Source organism: Anabrus simplex, chromosome 2, assembly GCF_040414725.1.
Source record: "Anabrus simplex isolate iqAnaSimp1 chromosome 2, ASM4041472v1, whole genome shotgun sequence".
Taxonomy (NCBI): domain Eukaryota; kingdom Metazoa; phylum Arthropoda; class Insecta; order Orthoptera; family Tettigoniidae; genus Anabrus; species Anabrus simplex.
In genome coordinates, this window is record NC_090266.1 from 512392398 (window position 1) to 512414600 (window position 22203).

At 38.9% G+C, this 22203-nt stretch overlaps 1 protein-coding gene across 1 annotated transcript in view; it reads right to left on the reverse strand.

Moving 5' to 3' along the window:
* Positions 1 to 22203, reverse strand: part of LOC136862905 (uncharacterized) — a 107537-nt gene that overhangs the window by 15921 nt on the left and 69413 nt on the right. Inside the window, exon 3 of the mRNA XM_067139184.2 lies at positions 7944 to 8244. Within this exon, the coding sequence (XP_066995285.2) occupies positions 7944 to 8244 (301 nt within the window). The remainder of the gene's footprint in view (positions 1 to 7943; positions 8245 to 22203) is intronic.

Consider the following 22203-nt stretch of genomic DNA (forward strand, 5'->3'; position numbering starts at 1 on the left):
GTTGTGACTACGTATGGAAGAAAATCTCTCCCAGTCACTCTCCATCACTGCTTTGGCAATGTCTAACTCGTTGTCTGAATGGTCAGCGTACTGGACTTCGGTTCAGAGGGTACCGGGTTCGATTCTCGGTCTGATCGGGAATTTTAAACTTCACTGGTTAATTCCAATGGCTCGAGGGCTGGGTATTTGTGATGTTCCCAACATCCCTGCAACTCACACATAACACTACCTTCCACCGCAATAACACGCAGTTACCTACACATGGCAGATGCCGCCCACCCTCATCGGACGGTCTGCCATATAAGGGCTGCACCCGGCTAGAAATAGCCACACGAAATTATTATTACTGCTGGTGTACCCGAGTTTGATATGGAGGCAGAGAAAGAGAGCAGGAATCCTCGTCATTTTCAATTTACGTTATAAGAAAAAAATTATTTATGTCCATTTTGACCGGATACAATAACGAGTTATGCCTACAAGATCAAATATTTTAATAATGTACGTAATGAATTGCAATTTCGCTATTACATTTTAAGAGGTGCTTTAGAAACAGTTTTAATATAATACGGAGTTAAGATAGATAAGCTATTCCTTGTGGGTGTGCCGGGCTGAGTGGCTCGAACAGCTGAGGCGCTGGCCTTCTGACACCAACTTGGCAGGTTCGATCGTGGCTCAGTCCGGTGGTATTTTAAGGTGCTCAAATACGTCAGACTCGTGTCGGTAGATTTACTGGCACGTAAAGCAACTCCTGTGGGACTAAATTCCGGCACCTCGGCGTCTCCGAAAACCGAAACAGTACTTAGTAGAACGTAAAGCCAATAACATTATTATTATTATTATTATTATTATTATTATTATTATTATTATTATTATTATTATTATTATTATTATTATTATTATTATTATTATCTTGTGGTTGTTTGGGTTGAAATTATCTGATAAACTCGCCAACAATCCAATCATGCTTGCCGGGAATAACATCAATGGGGTTATTTATTTGAAGGCATACTGTTTGAAATCATGCTTTCTCAAGTAATGAAAATGAGGAAAATAATTCCTATAAGTGAGATTATCCTGGTAGATATATTTACGTTGTTGTTTTTGTTGTACTTTAATTTTTGATAGTAAATATCTATAAGTCGGCCTCTGTGGTGTAGTGATTAGTGTGATTAGCTGCCACCCCCGGAGGCCCGGGTTCGATTCCCGGCTCTGCCATGAAATTTGAAAAGTGGTACGAGGTCTGGAACGGGGTCCACTCAGCCTCGGGAGGTCAACTGAGTAGAGGTGGGTTCGATTCCCACCTCAATCATCCTGGAAGTGGTTTTCCGTGGTTTCCCACTTCTCCTCCAGGCAAATGCCGGGATGGTACCTAACTTAAGGCCACAGCAGCTTCCTTCCCACTTTCTTGTCTATGCCTTCCAATCTTCCAATCCTCCCACAAGGCCCTTGTTCAGCATTGCAGGTGAGGGCGCCTGGGCGAGGTACTGGTCATCCTACCCAGTTGTATCCCCCGACCCAGGGTCTGAAGCCCCAGGACACTGCCACTGAGGCGGTAGGGTTGTGATCCCTCGCTGAGTCCGAGGGAAAAAGCGACTATGGAGGGTAAACAGATTAAGAAGAAGAAGAAATATCTATGTCCACACTGGTGATGAAACTCCCTCTCACCATTTGGAAGCTAACTACTATCACCGGAGGCCTCTTAAATTTTCTTTCTTTCTTTCTTTCTTAATCTTTTTACCCTCCAGGGTTGCTTTTTCCCTCGGACTCAGCGAGGGATCCCACCTCTACCGCCTCAAGGGCAGTGTCCTGGAGCTTCAGAATCTAGGTCGGGGGTACAACTGGGGAGGATGACCAGTACATCGCCCAGGCGCCATCACCTGCTATGCTGAACAGGGGCCTTGGTGGGGGATGGGATGATTGGAAGGGACAGACAAGGAAGAGGAAGGAAGCGGCCGTGGCCTGAAGTTAGGTACCATCCAGGCATTTGCCTGGAGGAGAAGTGGGGAAACCACGGAAAACCACTTCCAGGATGGCTGAGGTGGGAATCGAACCCACCTGTACTCAGTTGACCTCCCAAGGCTGAGTGGACCCCTGTTCCAGCCCTCGTACCACTTTTCAAATGTCATGGCAGAGCCGGGAATCGAACCCGGGCCTCCGGGGGTGGCAGCTAATCACACTAACCGCTACACCACAGAGGCGGACATTATTATTTAATTACTAATTATTATTCATTTGCTTACTTATTTTAGGTAATGAAGTCGTGAGAATTGTAAATTAAGATTGCGTACCTGATGAGGCTCAACTCGATGTAAAACAAGCAATATTTCGTGCAAAGAAACAGGCTAGAGAAGAGCCTAGCTCGATTTGATCTGGGTGATTTCCGACACAGGAGTAGCGTTACAAAAATGTTGCAAAGTTTGGGCTGGGTAGAATTGAGAGAAAGAAGGAGAGCTGCTCGACTAAGCGGTATGTTCCGAGCTGTCAGCGGAGAGATGGCGTGGAATGACATTAGTAGACGGATAAGTTTGAGTGGCGTTTATAAAAGTAGGAAAGATCACAATATGAAGATAAAGTTGGAATTCAAGAGGACAAACTGGGGCAAATATTCATTTATAGGAAGGGGAGTTAGGGATTGGAATAACTTACCAAGGGAGATGTTCAATAAATTTCCAATTTCTTTGAAATCATTTAGGAAAAGGCTAGGAAAACAACAGATAGGGAATCTGCCACTTGGGCGACTGCCCTAAATGCAGATCAGTATTGATTGATTGAGTAAATTTCTTCTATACCTCTGATTTATTCTGAAGAATTTCAAAATTTGCATAATAAAGGATTTGAACTTGTAACACACATTCCTCTGTTTATAAATATTAAACATTGAATGTACTATGGAAGAATAAGGATCATGGAGTGCAGAAAGAACAGAAGTTAGCCTCAGAAATCATTCTCAGTGAAGAATTGTTGAAAATGTTTCACGGAAAGAGCTTTCTCCTTTCAGATGATGGCACAGATAACAGAATGTTAATTTTCGCCAGTTCTTTAGCTAAGGAAATGTTGCGAGAAAGAACGTTGTTTTCCGTTGACGGTACATTTAAAAGCGTAAACAGCCAGTTCGCCCAACTATACACGACACATGTGGACGTGGGAAGTAGTGAAAGTAAAACTAACATCACTCCTATTGTATTTGCACTTCTTCTTACTGAGAAGGAAAAGGGAACATACATTCGGATGCTCGAAGACATCTGTGCAAGCTGTTCCAGAATGTAAACCAGAGAAATTCACAGCAGACTTTGAGACTGGTGATATTTTAGTACTAAGAGAATATTGTCCTCAATCTGAGATTCACGGATGTGTTTTCCATTTCACGCAGTGCCTGTGGAGGAAGGTTCAGGAAATAGGAATGACGACTCTTTACAAGGAAAACGAAGGAATCAGACGAAATGTAAGAAAATGTGCTGCACTTGCTTTTCTGAAACCTAAAGATGTAAAGAGTGGATGAATTCTAATTCACAGTCAAGCTGCGTCGTATGTGAAATTAACAGAATTCTTAGACTATTTTGTTGAGCAATGGCTGCTGAATGAGTCTATCCTACTGGATATGTGGAATTGTTTTAACGTTAGGCACAGAACAAACAATAACACTGGAGAGTGAATTACAAAATCAATAGTAAAATTGGAAGGCCTCACCCAAGAATAAGAGATCTCATAACTTGTTTAAGCTGGAAGCAGAGAATTCAGACCATTCAGTTATGCGGATGGACTTAAATTTGGAGGGAGCTAAAAGAGAAAGAAAGTACTGTAAATTGGACAATTGCTCGAAGCACGAGGAAGTACAACGTGGATGTCGACTTGGAAAGGTTTTTGGACGTAATGTAATTTGTACTCAGAATGGAGTAAGTATAAGTGATTGAAAATTAAGGTTTCGGTAGATTTCCGCGGACAAATTATTTTAACTTTACCTGAATGTCACTCTGCCCGGGAAAGGTAACATCGTGACGTGTTTGTAGAATGGGCCGAAAAGTTTGTTTTTTCAGTGAGTATGTGGCGTGATTGACGGAAGGTTGCACCTGGCTGCAACTTCAGGCACCGTGTGGATACGTCCAATGCGCACGCTACGTCCATGCGCTTTTATTCAAAGAGGCATGCGATTATTATTATTATTATTATTATTATTATTATTATTATTATTATTATTATTATTATTATTATTATTATTATTATTATTATTATTTGCTTTAAGTCGCACCGAAACAAATAGGTATTTCTTTAGAATCAAGTCCGTACAGTTGAGTTTTAGAAATTTGAAGACAAAGATAGAAACAAATGTTGTGTATTTATTTAAGTTGTATTTCAATCCATACAAAATATTTCACTTTCAAAATAAAATCTATTAATAAATTAATTCGTTTGTAATCTTATAGCAAATTCTTCGTGTATATTGAATGGATATAGATTTCATTAAATTATCTGCTGCAGTTAAATTCATATGTGTTATAGGTTTTAAACAACTTTTTTTGGGGGGGGGGAGGGAATTTTGTTTCCTGCAGGCGGGCCCACATCATATTTGTTAAGCCTCTGAGGAGGATTGCAAGTCTCCAAGCCACTCTCACAAGCTCTTGACGAAATTTCTCTTTATCCATGTCCGAATTATCTTCATTTTGTGTGTGGCTACATTAGGAGAAATGAATTAATCCATAGTCTCACTGCCAGTTTCGTAACACTACTCGTTCCACTGAAATCACAAAAAAGAACAAAAATCGTGCTGCTTTTCCTTTGTATCTAATCCACTTATCGAAACAGGTAATCCTGGTGAAGGGTCTCACACACGGAAGCCATGCTCTAATTGCGGCCTTGTCACTAATACACACTCGTATATGATCAAGTGAAGCAAACTTTTCTTTCTAAAAGTTGATTTATATTTTAGTAGCAACTACAGAAATTAGAAATTTAGAAACGTTGTTTTTTTTGTTTTTTGTTTTTTGCTAGGGGCTTTACGTCGCACCGACACAGATAGGTCTTACGGCGACGATGGGATAGGAAAGGCGTAGGAGTTGGAAGGAAGCGACCGTGGCCTTAATTAAGGTACAGCCCCAGCATTTGCCTGGTGTGAAAATGGGAAACCACGGAAAACCATCTTCAGGGGTGCCGATAGTGGGATTCGAACCTACTATCTCCCGGATGCAAGCTCACAGCCGCACGCCTCTACGCGCACGGCCAACTCGCCCGGTTAGAAACGTTGTTAGATGTAACGTACAAACAGAAATAGAGAAAGAGAGGGAAGCACAGTAAATTGTTATTCTTCAGTTTGTTAGTGAATATGGAAAGGAGGAGATATGAAACTATACCCCTTCATGAAAATGTTAAACGCACGGAACCAAGTGAAAATCAGAAGCAGTTGGTGAAATTCTTTCAAGTGTTATTTCAATGCAGAAATACACAGGTCTATGATACACTTAAGAAAAAGGAAGAAATAAGGAAGGAATGGCTTGAACGTACATATGTGGTCTCTCTGTTTCGTTTCGTTTCATTTTGCTTTATCTAATTAAACTCTGTAACTTACGTACTGTACCTTAAACCGATTGTCTCATATGCAGCCTTTACAGTATGTACTCGATACAGTAAAAGTCCAGTACAGTACTGAAGTATGAGTTCTATTCATGTCGTACGGTATCTAGATGCAGTTCGTGTGCTGGATACTGTATTTCATTTCCTCCCAGGGGCTGGGTGTTTGTCTTTGTAAGTAATAAAGTACAAAACGCATGAAATAACGTGGCTCGTTCAATTGTTAGGACTGGATTCGATGAAACGGAAGATAATAATCACTAACAGTGAAGAGGTTAACCGTCTTACATGGTAATGGTTTGTGAGTGCCAGATCCAAAACCATTCCCATATCTGGACCGATGGCGCAGGCTACCATTAAAGAACTTGCTGAACACCACAAAAATGTTTAATGTAAGGCTTCTAATGGATTATTGGAAAGTATTAGAAATCGTCACAAGATAGTGTTGAATGAAATGTGGGGGAATCCAATGATGTGAGTGCTGAGACTGTTCTAGAATGGAATACAAAAATCGCCACTTTAAATGATGGCTACCAACCATAGGACATATTCAGTGGCGATGAAATCGGACAACTTATTCGGGCATTGCCAAGCAAAAGTCTAAGTCTTAAAGGAGAAAAATGCAAGGGAGGGAAGCATTCTGAGTATTTTTTAACAATTTTCTTGTCTAGGAATATGGGAGGAAACATGGAACGATCACTGGTAAAAGGAAAGAAACAAAAACCTAGATGTTTTAAGAATCCTGACATGTCTCTGTTGCCGGTTACTTGGCGTACCAATAAAGAAGACTGTATGACAGCCTCGTTGATAGAGGAATGTCTTATTTCTTTCAGTAACAAAATGAAGCTAGAGAAGAGAAAAGTGTTGTTATTATTGGACAGAGTTTCCTGCCATGCACACTTGAATCTTTCTAACGTAAGATTAGTCTAGATTCGTGCCAATACCACAGCCTTTACGCAGCATAATTTATTGGATGAAAAGCTGCTGCCGCAAGTTCGCGATATAATCTTTATTTGCAAGTATTGACGACTGCATCAGCATAACTGAACTGTGACAATCATTAGCATTTCTTGGTGCATTTCAGTGGAAAGGCAAAGCGGTAAAGTCTGTGAAGCCTCAAACTATCCAAAATGTTTCAGAAATGTCGAATTTTCATCCACTGTTGTGGGTGTGAGTCACCATCGTCCGAGAATGACGCTGAAGACGTAGTCAACGACTTAAATCGACTATGTTCGACGATTGGAGGAAGCACGGAAGATGTGATCAATCTCGACAGAGATGTTTTCACAGTTGGTGACAATGGATTTGAAACTGAAAGCATTCTTATTGGATCAGATATGGAAGAAGATGCCATCGATGAAACAACCATCCCTCTGTGCGTACATATATTGAAGCATTGCAATCTGTTCTATAATTGTAGGGATTTGCCTTAGCTGCAAATAATTCAGAGCTGCTCAGAGACTTCCACCTCCAAAAACTGTAATTGAGATGGCTCTAGTAATAGGAAAAGTTATGAAGTGAAAGATACTGGAGGACTTTTGAAAAAAAATAGTGTTTCACTGTGAAGTTTTATTGTTCTGCAATAGATATTACAGTAGGCATAACTGTTTTTAGAATTTTTTCAAATGTTTAGACTTTGAATTCGCAAATTCCTCTTAGATTTAAAAAAATGTTTAGGTTTAATTTCACACACTTTTTAGAGTTTTAAGGTATATTCGAATTATTTCTTTAAAAATCATTAGCATTCATGCATTGTGTATTCTATGTCTTCGGTCGAGCGTGGTAACCGTGCGGTTAGGATCGCGTAGATGTGAGCTTGCACTCGGGAGAGAGTGGGTTCGAACCCGACTGTCGGCAGCCCTGAAAATGGTCTTGGGTGGTTTCCAATTTTACACCAGGCCACAGCAGATTCCTTCCTATTCTTAGCGCTTTCCTATTCCTGCTTGATGATGATGCTTGTTGTTTAAAGGGGCCTAACATCTAAGGTCATCAGCCCCTTTCCTATTCCATCGTCACCGGAAGACCTATCTGTGTCGGTGCGACGTAAAGCAACTTGTATAAAAAAGAGAAGATATTCAAATAAAATCTATAGAGTAGTACAGTATTCACATGCAATGTAGGCCTAACATCTATTCATTTCATAGAAAATTCTCCAAATTCTATTTTTGTATGCATCAATTGAAATAAAAACACAGTAAGCAGCAAATATTGGTTAACCTTGCATAAGAAGGAAACCCTCTCAAACGGAAGTATATATATATATTCTGGTTCTTAGTAATTCTGGTTTAGACAGGTTTTAATGTCATAATAATTCGTAAGTGCTAGAACTTATTAATTCATACTCATTTTAAAAGGAAACTTATGAAAAACAATAACCTTACCTGTCGTGGATGCAAACGCAGATACATTCGGTAGCCACCTTGAGATACGTAAAAGCTGGGACTTCTCAGTGAACGCCGAGGATCCCAGCCAGTTAGTTTGTACTCCATGTGTCGTACGCGCCAATAATAAGTAAATACATGGTGACCACCAAGTTCCTTATGAATTGTACTGTTGTAACGCATCAGTTCAGCAGCCCGTGGTCCTTCTGAGTCACCATCATCGTCCTCATCATCAGTTTCAGGCGCATCGGTAGTATTCTCTCCATCCCAAGCAGTAGTGTCAGCAACACCGCTACTCTTCCTATATAGAAAAATATTCATTGATTTTCTGTAATTAAGAAATCCTATATTATATTTAAAAATTCTTTAACAAACCACTGTTTATCTTGGTTATGAAACATGCCATCCAAACAATGAGCTACATTAGCGTGATTGGTTTGAATAATGAGTCCCAGTTTTGGGGAGGTAAAATACAAGATCGTAAATTTGCATTATTTTTTAAAGTAGGTAAGTGGGTATCACGATGCTGAGTGTACGTCATTTCAGGATTAAAATATTTGGACTTGCCGGAATCGAACCTAAGAGCTCCGAGTAAGAAGTAGAAAAGCTACCCCTACACTACGGGGATGATTGGCATCAAGATTATAATAATAATTTCGTGTGGCTATTTCTAGCCGAGTGCATCCCTTGTAAGGCAGACCCTCCGATGAGGGTGGGCGGCATCTGCCATGTGTAGGGAACTGCGTGTTATTGTGGTGGAGGATAGTGTTATGTGTGGTGTGTGAGTTGCAGGGATGTTGGGGACAGCACAAACACCCAGTCTCTTGGCCATTGGAATTAACCAATGAAGGTTAAAATCCCCGACCCGGCCGGGAATCGAACCCGGTACCCTATGAACCGAAGGCCAGTAAGCTGACCATTCAGCAAACGAGTCGGACGGCATCAAGATATACGTCCATCATATTTACCAGGAAATCGTACAGAAATCAATTCGATCATATAATCACCAACACCGTTTGACTATCTCCAGCAGTCAATTTCAGGACATTTCACGGTAATCTAAGCCATCTGTTATTGCTGTTGCTTCAGTTCAGGGGATTATGACATCGTAGCGAACGGTCATGGTTTTTACAGTACCTTAAGTCCAGTTAATTACCTGTATGGGGGTCATGACTGTTCTGATGTGTACTCGTACTTAAATGGGGAAAAGGCACCATCCCGGCATATGTTTGGAGTCACATATTTGCTAGTCGAGAGATTCAAATGTAGATTTAATATCATTAAATATAAATGTACTTTCCTTCTTTGCAGAATGGTTTGTAGATCGAAACTTAGAAGAGAAGGATGGAGTTTTGGAAGACAGATACAAGCCAATATCGTGCGATGTCGGCGTGTAAACGACGTCTAATTAAACATGTAGTGCTTACTTGACAAAGTTAATTTTAATCTCATTTCCAGCGATTTTGATCAGCGTACCAAATTTTCTCATACACCTGTAAAAACATCGGACGGCCAACGTATGCAGTTGTGGATGAAGTCTGTAGTTGACTTTGGGTTATTCAGAACAGTCGGAGAAATAAACAAGAAATTAACTTCACATTAATACAAATGTAACTAAATTCTGCTTTAAAAAAATGAAACATCGTTCCTAAGAAATTAAACTTAATTCTCGGTCATTTTAGAGTTGCGTACACACACACAAAATTTGAAATATCAAGGATGCAATGCATTAATAAACCTGCAGAATATTATTTATTGTTTCATGGAAACACATGACTAGGAAATATAACTTTTACAAACTCAAATGTTTTCCTTCCAATATCTAACGCAAATAAACAGCAATAATGAAAAGGGTACAATTTGTGGTGGTTTTGAAGTGAAGGTTGTCGCTTCTTCGCTCTGCCTTAGTACCGTGTGTAGCCTCCTCTGGCAATGTTCAGGTTTCTGACAAGCCGCTACATGCTTACAAACAGTATATTCACATTATTTTGAGGAAGTTGGTCCCACTCCATCTGGACAACTCTAATGAGGTTTCAGAGTGTCGGTGGAGGTTGTGGATGATCAATAACATTCATTTTTGAAATGTCCTATGGATGTTCAATGCAATTCATGACCGGTGAAATAGCTGGCCAATTCATATGGTTGATACCCATCTCTTCCATTAAGCTCCTCATTGATGCACCTCGATGAGGGTGAGAATTGTTGTGGGAGAAAACGAATTCAGCACCACATTCGTCCCTAAAGGGTTGTAAAAATGGCCAAAGAATTTAATTTGTATGCCGCCGGGCAGGTAAAGTCCCTCGAATTTTTATCAAAGGTGCACGGCCGTGCATAATCCCAGCCCAAAACATTACACCACCACCTCCAAATGCATGCACCTCTTGAACATGCTATGTGCTTTCCACCACGTCCTCTATCCTCTACGTCTCCACACCCTTTAACATCGTGTATTCGGCCTACATAGTATCTCTGATTCTTCACCAAGCATGACAATACGTCATTCATCAAACCCCAAATTAAGATGTCCGATGACCCATCTTATCCTGTAAACACGATGACAATTCTCTTGTGGAACACGTCCAATCGATCGCGAAATGATCTTTCTAGGGCGCTATGAAGCCGACTGCGTACAGTTTGTACAGATACACGGACCCCGCTTGTCCTCAAGAAATTATCACAGTTCACCCCAGGCTAAACACAGGGCGCAGACAGCGACATGCGTTGTGTTGTAAACAAGCAACTGAATTACTTGTGTGCTCTTTACCACTTACAATAGGACTACATACGCCACGCCTGCCACATAACATGCCTAATCCCACAATATTTCAGACTTCTTTTGAGGTGTATAGTTAGCAAATTCACACTATTGAGAAAAGTGCGAATTAGAAAAGAAAGTGATATCAAATGACCAGTATAAATACACCCAAATATAGAAACGGTTGTTGCTGGGATAGTATTGAGGCAGAGCCTAGCATTTCCGAAGGGTATGAAATCAATCAATCAATCAATCAATCAATCAATCAATCAATCAATCAATCAATCAATCAATCAATCAATCAATCAATCAATCAATCAATCAATCAATCAATCAATCAATCCATCCATCAATCAATCACTACTGATCTGCACTTAGGGCAGTCGCCCAGGTTGCAGATTCCCTATCTGTTGTTTTCCTAGTCTTTTCTTAAATAATTTCAAAGAATTTGGAAATTTATTGAACATCTCCCTTGGCAAGCTCTTCCAATCCCTAACTCCCCTTCCTACAAACGAATATATACCCCTGTTAGTCCTCTTGAATTCCAAATGTATCTTCATATTGAGATATTTCCTTCTTTTAAAGACACCACTCAAACTTATTCGTCTACTAATGTCATTCCAGCCATCTCTCCACTGACAGCTAGGAACATATCACATAGTCGAGCAGCTCGTCTCCTTTCTCCTAAGTCTTCCCAGCCCAAATTTTGCAACATTTTTGCAACGCTACTCTTTTGTCGGAAATCACCCTGAACAAATAGAGCTGCTTTTCTTTGGATTATTTCCCAGATCATGAATCAAGTAATTCTGGTGAGGGTCCCATACACTGGAACCATACTCTAGTTGAGGTCTTACCAGAGACTTACATGCTCACTCATTTACATCCTTACTACAACCCCTAAATACCCTCATAACCATGTGCAGGGATCTGAATCCTTTATTTACAATCGCATTTATGTGATTACATCAATGAAGATCTCTCCTTATATTAACACCTAGATACTTACAATGATCCCCAAAAGGAGCTTTCACCCCATCAACACAGTAATTAAAACTGAGAGAACTTAAAACGATAATACCATATGACATGTAATTAGATACAATCACCACAGAGAAATCAATATGAGTGATGAAAGAGGAAGTAATCGTTAAGAAAATACGTATGGTGGAAAGTGGCGATCTGATTGTACTGAGTCAAACTTTGTGCTGAACATGGAAAACGTGACACCATGAAACTCTGATTTTACATATTAGCAAAATTCGTCCATAGTGTCCTGAAATAAAAGGGGACACATTATCTACATCAGATACCGAGGAATAAGGAAAATTCCAAATTCGCCATAGGTTTTATTTATTATAAGAGGATTTTCAATCTGCCAAATGGAAAAATAGTGCACGAGGAAATAATGGGAGATATAGTATGTTATATGCCATTTAATGTAGACTAGCAAGATACCCGTGCTTCGCTACGGTATTATACTGAAATTTATAATTGAATGCTTATTGTTTTAGATATATAATCCGCCGAAATTTGTGATCTGACTCGTTTTCGGCGAGAATCCACCAAAATTCCCGATCTGACTCGTTTTCTATTAGATAACGGCGTGTCTCCTCCCATTTTTCAATCTTCCTTTCCAGCAATCGATTTCGTACTTCCCGGGCTAGGCTCAGGTATTCCTCCCGGTCAGTTGGGTCCGTAAATCTTTGCCATCTTTTCCTATAATCATTTTTAATATGGATAAAATCCTTCAGAAGATACGGCGTGGTGTCATATTGGGTGCCTTGGCGGCACTGAACACGCGGCCGGACTGCATTCTTAGTCATTAGCCGTCCAGGAGCCGTTTCCAGCGCGGTCAGCACATTTGACGACGGTCCGGAACATTATTATTATTATTATTATTAATATTAATATTATTATTATTATTATTATTATTACTATTATGTGTAGCTGGAATGGTTGATGACAGGGAAAACCGGAGTATCCGGAGAAAAACCTGTCCCGCCTCCGTTTTGTCCAGCACGAATGTCACATGGAGTGACCGGGATTTGAACCACGGAACCCAGCTGTGAGAGGCCGGCGCGCTGCCGCCTGAGCAACGGAGGATCCTTATAAGTACATTAATAACAGTAAAATCAATTGGTCTCACCTCCTTCTACACCCCACCGCCGTTAAGTTTATTTACCGCACCCCCCTCCAAAAAAAAATTAAAAGAAGGCTTGTTTCTTTATGTTTAAGTAAGATTCCAAACACCAATGTTCACGTCTATTACCTTTAGTTTTGAGGTATAAGTATCCCCATAAAAGTAATTTACTTTTTTCATTTCATTTCACACTACTCTCCCCCCCCCCCCCCCCACCTAAGTGAACTTTCCAGCAAAAATACTTGTTTCTTTAATAGTAAAGGATCTTCTAAATACCAATTATCACGACTCTAAATTCCTCAGTTTTTTATTTATGTGTCCTCATGGAAGGAATTCGACTCCTTTACACTCCCGCCCTCCAAGATGGTTTCCCCACCAAAATGCGCTTTTCTTTGTTCTTAATGGAGATCCAAATACGAATTTTCACGTCTGTAACAACTTTAGTTTTTATTAGATGTATGTATTCTCATACAATTAAGCCAATTAATTTTTCAATTCTTTCATCCCCCCCCCCCCCGCTTCAATGGATTTTAAGAGAATACGTGTTTCATTACCTTTAAAACAGATTGAAAATATCAAATTTCACGTCTGTAACATCTTCATTTTTGATATATCAGTAGCCTAATTAAAAGAATTCAACACCATTTTCAGTCACTTTTACCGCCCCCCCCCCCTCCGCCAAAGTGATATTTCCGAAAACTAAAAATACACGTTTCTTTATGTTTAATAGAGATAAAAAATACCATTTTTCACTTCTGTAACATGTTAAGTTTTTTTAGATATACTGTAAAAATTCTCATTTTAAAATTTCACCCCTTTTGAGTTCCCCTTAAGTGGAGTTTCCAAAAACAAATCACCTATGTTTCTTTACATTTACAGGAGATTCCAAACACCCACTTTTTACGTCTGTAACATTTTACGTTTCCAACATATTCTGTAGATATAGTCTTTCAAAAAATTCACCCCAATTTGTCACTCCTGTTTAACCGCCATTAATTGGATTTTCCAAAAACTAAAAAAATACGTGTTTCTTTATTTTTAAAGGAGATCCAATATACAAATTTTCAGTTCTGTAATATCTTTCGTTTCTGACATATATGTATCCTCATTAAAGGCATTCAACCCATTTTTCACCCTTTTACACCCCTCCTATTGGGATTTACAGGAAACAAAAAAATACGTGTTCCTTTATTTTTAGAGGAGATTCCAACTACCAATTTTTACATCTGTAAATTTTAAAGTTTTAAGATGTAGACACACTCATTTTAAAAAATTCACCCCCCCCCCCTTTTCACCCCCCAATACTTGGATTTTCCAAAAACGAAAAAAATACGTGTTTCTTTACTTTTAAAGTAGATTACAAATACCAATTTTAAGGTCTGTAATATCTTCAGGTTCTGAAATATAAGTAGCCTCGTTAAAGGCATTCAACCCATTATTCACCCTTTTACACCCTTCTTATTGGGATTTTCCGAAAACAAAAGAATACGTGTTTCTTTATTTTTAAAGGAGATTCTAAATACCAATTTTTACATCTATAAACTTTAAATGTTTTGAGATATAGATACACAAATTTTTAAAAATCACCCCCTTTTCACCCCCCCAATTAATTGGATTTTCCAAAAACAAAAAAATACGTGTTTCTTTTTTAAAGGAGATCCCAAACACCAATTTTCAGGTCTGTAATATCTTCAGGTTCTGAAATATAAGTAGACTCATGAAAGGCATTCGACCCCTTCTTCAACCTTTTCCACACTTCCTATTAGGATTTTCCGAAAACAAAATATACGTGTTTCTTTATTTTTAAAGGAGATTCTAAATACCAATTTTCACATCTATAACCTTTAAAAGTTTTGAGATATAGATACACTCATTTTAAAATATTACCCCCTTTTCCCCCCTCCCTTAATTGGATTTTCCAGAAACAAAAAAATACGTGTTTCTTTATTTTTAAAGGAGATCCCAAACACCGATTTTCAGGTCTGTAATATCTTCAGTTTCTGAGATATAAGTAGCCTCATTAAAGGCATTCAACCCTTTTTCCACCCCTTTTCACTCCTCCTATTGCGATTTTCCGAAAACAAAAAAATTCGTGTTTCTTTATTTTTAATGAAGATTCTAAATACCAGTTTTTACATTTGCAAACTTTAAAAGTTTGGAGATATAGATTCACTCATTTTAAAAATTCACCCCCTTTTCACCCTCCCATTAATTGGCTTTTGCAAAAACAAAAAAATACGTGTTCCTTTATTTTTAAAAGAGATCAAAAGTACCAATTTTCAGGTCTGTAATTTCTTCAGTTTCTGAGATATAAGTACCGGTATCCTGATTAAAGGCATTCAACCCATTTTTCACCCCTTTTCACCGCTCCTATTGGGATTTTCTGAAAACAAAAAAATACGTGTTTCCTTATTTTCAAAGAAGATTCTAAATACCAATTTCTACATTTGTAAACTTTTAAAGTTTTGAGTTATAGGTGCACTCATTTTAAAATTTCACCCCCCCTTTTCACCCCCTTAGCAACGGAATATCCAAAAATCCTCTCTTAGCGAGCACCTACATCTTAATATGAATGTATCCCCAAAATTTCATTTCATTATGTCTAGTAGTTTTGGCTCGGCGATGGTGAATCAGTCAGTCAGTCAGGACAAGCTATTTTATATATATATAGATTACAGAGCACGTAACTGAATCAAATTGCCACTGAAAAAATAATTAATAGCGACACTGATGAATTTATCGTCGCCGTCGTCGTCGTTATTGGTGTTGCTATAGGTGTTTCTGCGACTTTAGACATGTACATGAAGGATACCTGATTACTTCTCTGGCCGTAGTATCTCACAGTTTGTGTATATTTGTTGTTAGTTGGGGCTGGTAATGGTATGGTTGTAGCAACAGCTTGTAGGCTATACTTAGGAGTGAATTGGAAAGTAACGGAAAATAACTTCTGGAATAGAAAGAGTAGGATTAGATCTATTTCTCCCTTCATTTGTTATTTCAAGGCAGAATGCCCTCATTTCGAGCTCTCATCCTACATTTTACTTCCTCCATAGTAGAGTCAAAGCCAGCCCCAAGGTGTAAGGGTAGCGTGCGTGCCTCCTACTCGGAGGCACCGAGTTCAATTACCGGCCTGGCCAGGGACTTCTACCTGGATCTGAGGGCTGGTTCAAGGTCCGTTCAGCCTACGTGATTATAATTGAGGAGCTATTGACTGTGAGATAGCGCTCCGGTCTAGAAAGCCAAGAGTATAGACCGCAAGGATTCGTCGTACCGACCACACGACACCTCGTAATCTTCGGGCTCAAGAGCGTTCGCTTGGTAGGCCCTGGCCATTGAGGGGGATGAGTATAGTAGAGTCAAAATTGACCAAGGATCTACACTGGAGTTTTAAAGATAAAGCTAATAGTCTATTATTTGTGGTAATAAGATGAAGATATCTACTTCATAGTTCAAAATTCGATTTTCGAATTCCTGCAAGTACCTATTATAAAAACCTAGCTGAGAGATTTACATGACTTTCAGCAAGTTATAAGTCGCGAGACCTTCAGCTCGAACCACTGGGACGTGAATTTTCTTTCGAAAATTTTGCATACGGTACATGAATGGCCATCTTAGTGAGAAGTCAGACACAAAGTCACTAACGTAAACTCGTGTCCTCATTCCGAGGTGGTGCAGCTCTTTTCAGGCACACCCCCATTGGAGGTGAGCTGCATGTACCATTTCAACCACATACCAGCCCTTCTGCCATTCTTACATTTATGGCAGTACCGGGAATCGAACCCGGGCCCCCGAGGACGGCAGCTAATAACACTAACCGTTACGTTACGGAGGCGGACTCAAAGTCACTTATTACACCTTAATTGGCTGTTCATTCATATAGTTTAGTGTGTATATGTGCGGCTCCTTGGCTGAATGGTCAGTGTAGTCACCCTCGGTTCAGAGGGCACTGGGTGCGATTCGCGGCCGTGTCGGTGATTTTATCCCTAAATGGATATTTCTCCTGACTTGGAGACTGGGTGTTTGTACTATACCCAACATTTCTGTAACTCTCACACCACGCACAAAACTATCCTCCACTGTAATAACACGCAATTCTCATACGCGGCAGATGCCGCCCTCCTTCTTTGGAGGGTCTGCCTTATAAGGGCTGCACCAGGTAGCAGTAATAATAATAGTATGTATGTATGTATGTATGTATGTATGTGTGTGTGTGTATGTATGTATGTATGTATGTATGTATGTATGTATGTATGTATGTATGTATGTATGTATGTATGTATGTACTAGCAAGATACCCGTGCTTCGCTACGGTATTATACTGAAATTTATAATTGAATGCTTATTGTTTTAGATATATAATCCTCCGAAATTCGCGATCTGACTCGTTTTCTGCGAGAATCCACCAAAATTCCCGATATGACTCGTTTTCTATTATTTTACGGCACGTTTCCTCCAATTTTTCAAACTTTCTTTTCAGCAATCGATTTCGTACTTCCCGGGTTAGGCTCAGGTATTCCTCCCGGTCAGTTGGGTCCGTAAATCTGTGCCATCTTTTCCTATAATCATTTTTAATATGGATAAAATCCTTCAGGAGATCCGGCGTGGTGTCATATTGGATGCCTTGCGGCACTGAACCCGTCCAGGAGCCGTTTCCAGCGCGGTCCGCACATTTGACGACGGTCCGGAACATTATTATTATTATTATTATTATTATTATGTGTTGCTGGAATGGCTGATGACAGGGAAAACCGGAGTATGCGGAGAAAAACCTGTCCCGCCTCCGTTTTGTCCAGCACGAATGACACATGGAGTGACCGGGATTTGAACCACGGAACCCAGCTGTGAGAGGCCGGCACGCTGCCGCCTGAGCAACGGAGGATCCTTATAAGTACATTAATAAGAGTAAAATCAATTGGTCTCACCTCCTTTTACACCCCACCGCCGTTAAGTTTATTTACCGCCACCTCACCCCCCCCCCCAAGAAAAATTAAGAGAAGGCTTGTTTCTTTATGTTTAAGGGAGATTCCAAACACCAATGTTCACGTCTATTACCTTCAGCTCTGAGATATAAGTATCCCCATAAAAATAATTTACTTTTTGCACTTCATTTCACACTACTCCCACCCCCCAAGTGAATTTTCCCGCAAAAATACTTGTTTCTTTAACAGTAAAGGATCTTCTAAATACCAATTATCACGACTCAAAATTCTTCAGTTTTTGATTTATGTGTCCTCACGAAAGGAATTCAACTCCTTTACACTCCCGCCCTCCAAGATGGTTTCCCCCAAAAAACGCGTTATTCTTTGTTTTTAAAGACGATCCAAATACGAATTATCACGTCTGTAACAACTTTAGTTTTTATTAGATGTATGTATTCTCATACAATTAAGTCAATTAATTTTTCAATTCTTTCACCCCCCAACTTCATTGGATTTTCCGACAGTACGTGTTTGTTTACTTTTAAAGCAGATTCTAAATATCAAATTTCACGTCTGTAACATCTTCATTTTTGAGATATCAGTAGCCTAATTAAAAGAATTCAACACCATTTTTAGAAACATTTACACCCCCCCCCCTCCAGCCAAGTGGTATTTCCGAAAACTAAAAATACACGTTTCTTTATGTTTAATAGAGATAAAATATCCATTTTTCACTTATGTAACATGTTACGTTTTTTTAGACATACTGTAAAAATTCTCATTTTAAAATTTCACCCCTTTTGAGTTCCCCTTAAAAGGAGTTTCCAAAAACAAATCACCTATGTTTCTTTACATTTACATGAGATTCCAAACACCCACTTTTTACGACTGTAACATTTTACGTTTCCAAGATATTCTGGAGATATAGTTTTTCACCCCATTTTGTCACTCCTGTTTAACCGCCATTAATTGGATTTTCCAAAAACTAAAAATACGTGTTTCTTTATTTTTAAAGGAGATCCCATATACAAATTTTCAGTTCTGTAATATCTTTCGTTTCGGAGATATATGTATCCTCATTAAAGGCATTCAACCCATTTTTCACCCTTTTAAACCCCTCCTATTGGGATTTAAGGAAACAAAAAAATACGTGTTCCTTTATTTTTAGAGGAGATTCCAAGTACCAATTTTACATCTGTAAATTTTAAAGTTTTAAGATATAGACACTCTCATTTTTAAAAATCACCCCCTTTTCACCCCCCATTAATTGGATTTTCCAAAAACAAAAAATACGTGTTTCTTTATTTTTAAAAGAGATCCCAAACACCAATTTTCAGGTCTGTAATATCTTCAGGTTTTGAAATATAAGTAGACTCATGAAAGGCATTCGACCACTTTTTCAACCTTTTCCACCATTCCTATTAGGATTTTCCGTAAACAAAATATACGTGTTTCTTTATTTTTAAAGGAGATTCTAAATACCAATTTTCACATCTATAACCTTTAAAAGTTTTGAGATACGGATACACTAATTTTAAAATATTACCCCCTTTTCACCCCCTCTTAATTGGATTTTCCAGAAACAAAAAAGTACGTGTTTGTTTACTTTTAAAGGCGATCCCAAACACCAATTTTCAGGTCTGTAATATCTTCAGTTTCTGAGATATAAGTAGCCTCATTAAAGGCATTCAACCTCTTTTTCACCCCCTTTTCACTCCTCCTATTGCGATTTTCCGAAAACAAAAAAGTACGTGTTTCTTTACTTTTAATGAAGATTCTAAATACCAATTTTTACATCTGCAAACTTAAAAAGTTTGGAGATATAGATTCACTCATTTTAAAAATTCACCCCATTTCCCCCTCCGATTAATTGGATTTTCCAAAAACAAAAAAAAGTGTTTCTTTTTTTTAAAGGACATTCTAAATACCAATGTTTACATATATAAACTTTAAAAGTTTTGAGGTATAGATACACTCATATTAAAAAATCATCTCCCTTTTACCCCCCCCCCCCAACCATTAATTGGATTTTCTAAAAACAAAAAATACGCGTTTCTTTATTTTTAAAGGAGATCCCAAACACCAATTTTCAGGTCTGTAATATCTTCAGTTTCTAAGATATAAGTATTCTCTTTAAAGGCATTCTACCCCTTTTTCACCCCTTTTCTCCCCTCTTATTGGGATTTTCCTAAAACAAAGATTACGTGTTCCTTTATCATTAATGAAGATTCTAAATGCCAATTATTACATCTCTAAACTTTAAAACTGTTGAGATATAGATGCACTCATTTTAAAAATTCACCCCCCTTTTCACCCTCGCATTAATTGGATTTTCCAAAAACAAAAAAATATGTGTTTCTTTATTTTTGAAAGAGATCAAAAGTACCAATTTTGAGGTCTGTAGTATCTTCAGTTTCTGAGATATAAGTACCGGTATCCTGATTAAAGGCATTAAACCCCCTTTTCACCCTTTTTCACCACTCCTATTGGGATTTTCTGAAAACAAAAAAATACGTGTTTCCTTATTTTTAAAGAAGATTCTAAATACCAATTTTCACATCTGGAAACTTTTAAAGTTTTGAGATATAGGCACACTCATTTTAAAATTTCACCCCCCTTTTCACCCCCTTAGCGACGGAATATCCAAAAATCCTCTCTTAGCGAGCACCTACATCTTAATATGAATATATCCTTAAAATTTCATTTCTTTATGTCCAGTAGTTTTGGCTCGGCGATGATGAATCAGTCAGTCAGTCAGTCAGTCAGTCAGGACAAGCTACTTTATATATATAGATTTCCAAATAGCATCGATATCCTTCTAATAAATACTGGAATATGAACGATAAATTTTATTCCTGGATGTTCAGATATTTTGACAGATGAAATGATAGGCCTATCTAATGAAATACCAGGTGTAGCCTATGCATAAGTTTTTGCCGGTTTTGTAGTAAAGAAAACAGATAATTTTTCAAGGAAATCCATCTTTTGTTTATTCAAATTATTGGCCATCGGCTTCTACACACTTCTCCCATCTTCCAGATAAGTTATGAATACCATGCCTGAAAAACTGCTTGTCTTTTGTGGCAAACCATTCGTCGAGCCGTTTTCCAACTTCCTAGAAATTGCTGAAGTTCTGCTCTGCGAGCGCGTGCCCCATTAATGCGAAAAGGTGAGACGCCAGGTCGGGGCAGTACGACGGGTGCGGAAGGACGTCCCATCCAAGCAATTTCAAGGCGTCTTTCACTAGATTTGCTGTGTGAGACGGCGCATTGTCGTGTAACAAAATCACTTTACCATGTCGCGCAGGTCTCCAATGGGTGTCAAATCAAAAGACCTGCACCTGGCGAGCCGAACCCGTCCTGGGATCTCCCGGCATTAAAAGCCATACGCCATTTCACTTTGCCATGCCTCCTGGCCCATTCCGGTCGTCTTTCTACCAATGCGTGATTTAAATTAATTATTTGTTGACGATAGCGTTGCGCATTAACGGTTTCGCCGGGCTTCAACAGTTCATAATACACAATACAGCTCTGGTTCCACCAGACACAAAGCATGGTCTTCTTGCCGAAGCGATTTGGCCTTGGTGTTGAAGGTCCGGCTTCGCCAAGAGACAAAAACGATTTTCTCCGCTTCTGGTTTTCAAAATAAATCCATTTTTCGTCACCCGTCACAATTCGGTACAGAAATTATTTTCTTTCGTGTCGTTGAAGCAGCATTTCACGAGTGAGTTTGTGATTTTCCATTTTCCGTTCATTCAAATCGTGTGGGATCCATGTACCGAGTTTACTGATCTTCCCCATTGCTCGCAAACGTCTGATGATTGTTTCTAGTGACACATTTAACGCTTGTGTCAATGGATGTTGAGTTTGAGTTGTGTTATCATTCTGAACGCGCACTGTCCTTTACATTGAAACCACCACGTTTAAATTGTTGAAACTATGTCTCACATATTCTAATCGATAGAACGTGTTTACCATATGTTTCTACCAGCAAAACGATGGCTTCCTACAGCCCTTTTCTTTTGATTAAATAAGAAAAGCCAATGCGTGCCGCAAATGTTCTTTTTCAGGCACAAACGTCAACATGATCACCGTGTTGTACAGACGCTAGTGTTTGGCGGACTCAACTTCTGACGTATGTGTCAAATTCATATGCTGCGCACTGTTAGCTGGTGCCATCTCTTAGTGAAACCGGAAACTACTTATGCATACACCTGGTACTACAATCCGTCCACCACAGTTACACTAATTTATATTCTGGAAAAACCTTTACATCTCACGGGCAATAAAAATAGTTAGAAACTTAGTTCAGAATTTTTCGTCAGGTTCTCCATTCAATAAAAATATTGTATGCACTGTAGCCATGATAAAAATTCTTCAACAGTGTTTCAGAAGTGGGAAGTGTAAAAACAACGGTTTCATTAATCATTAGAAACTGAAACTATCG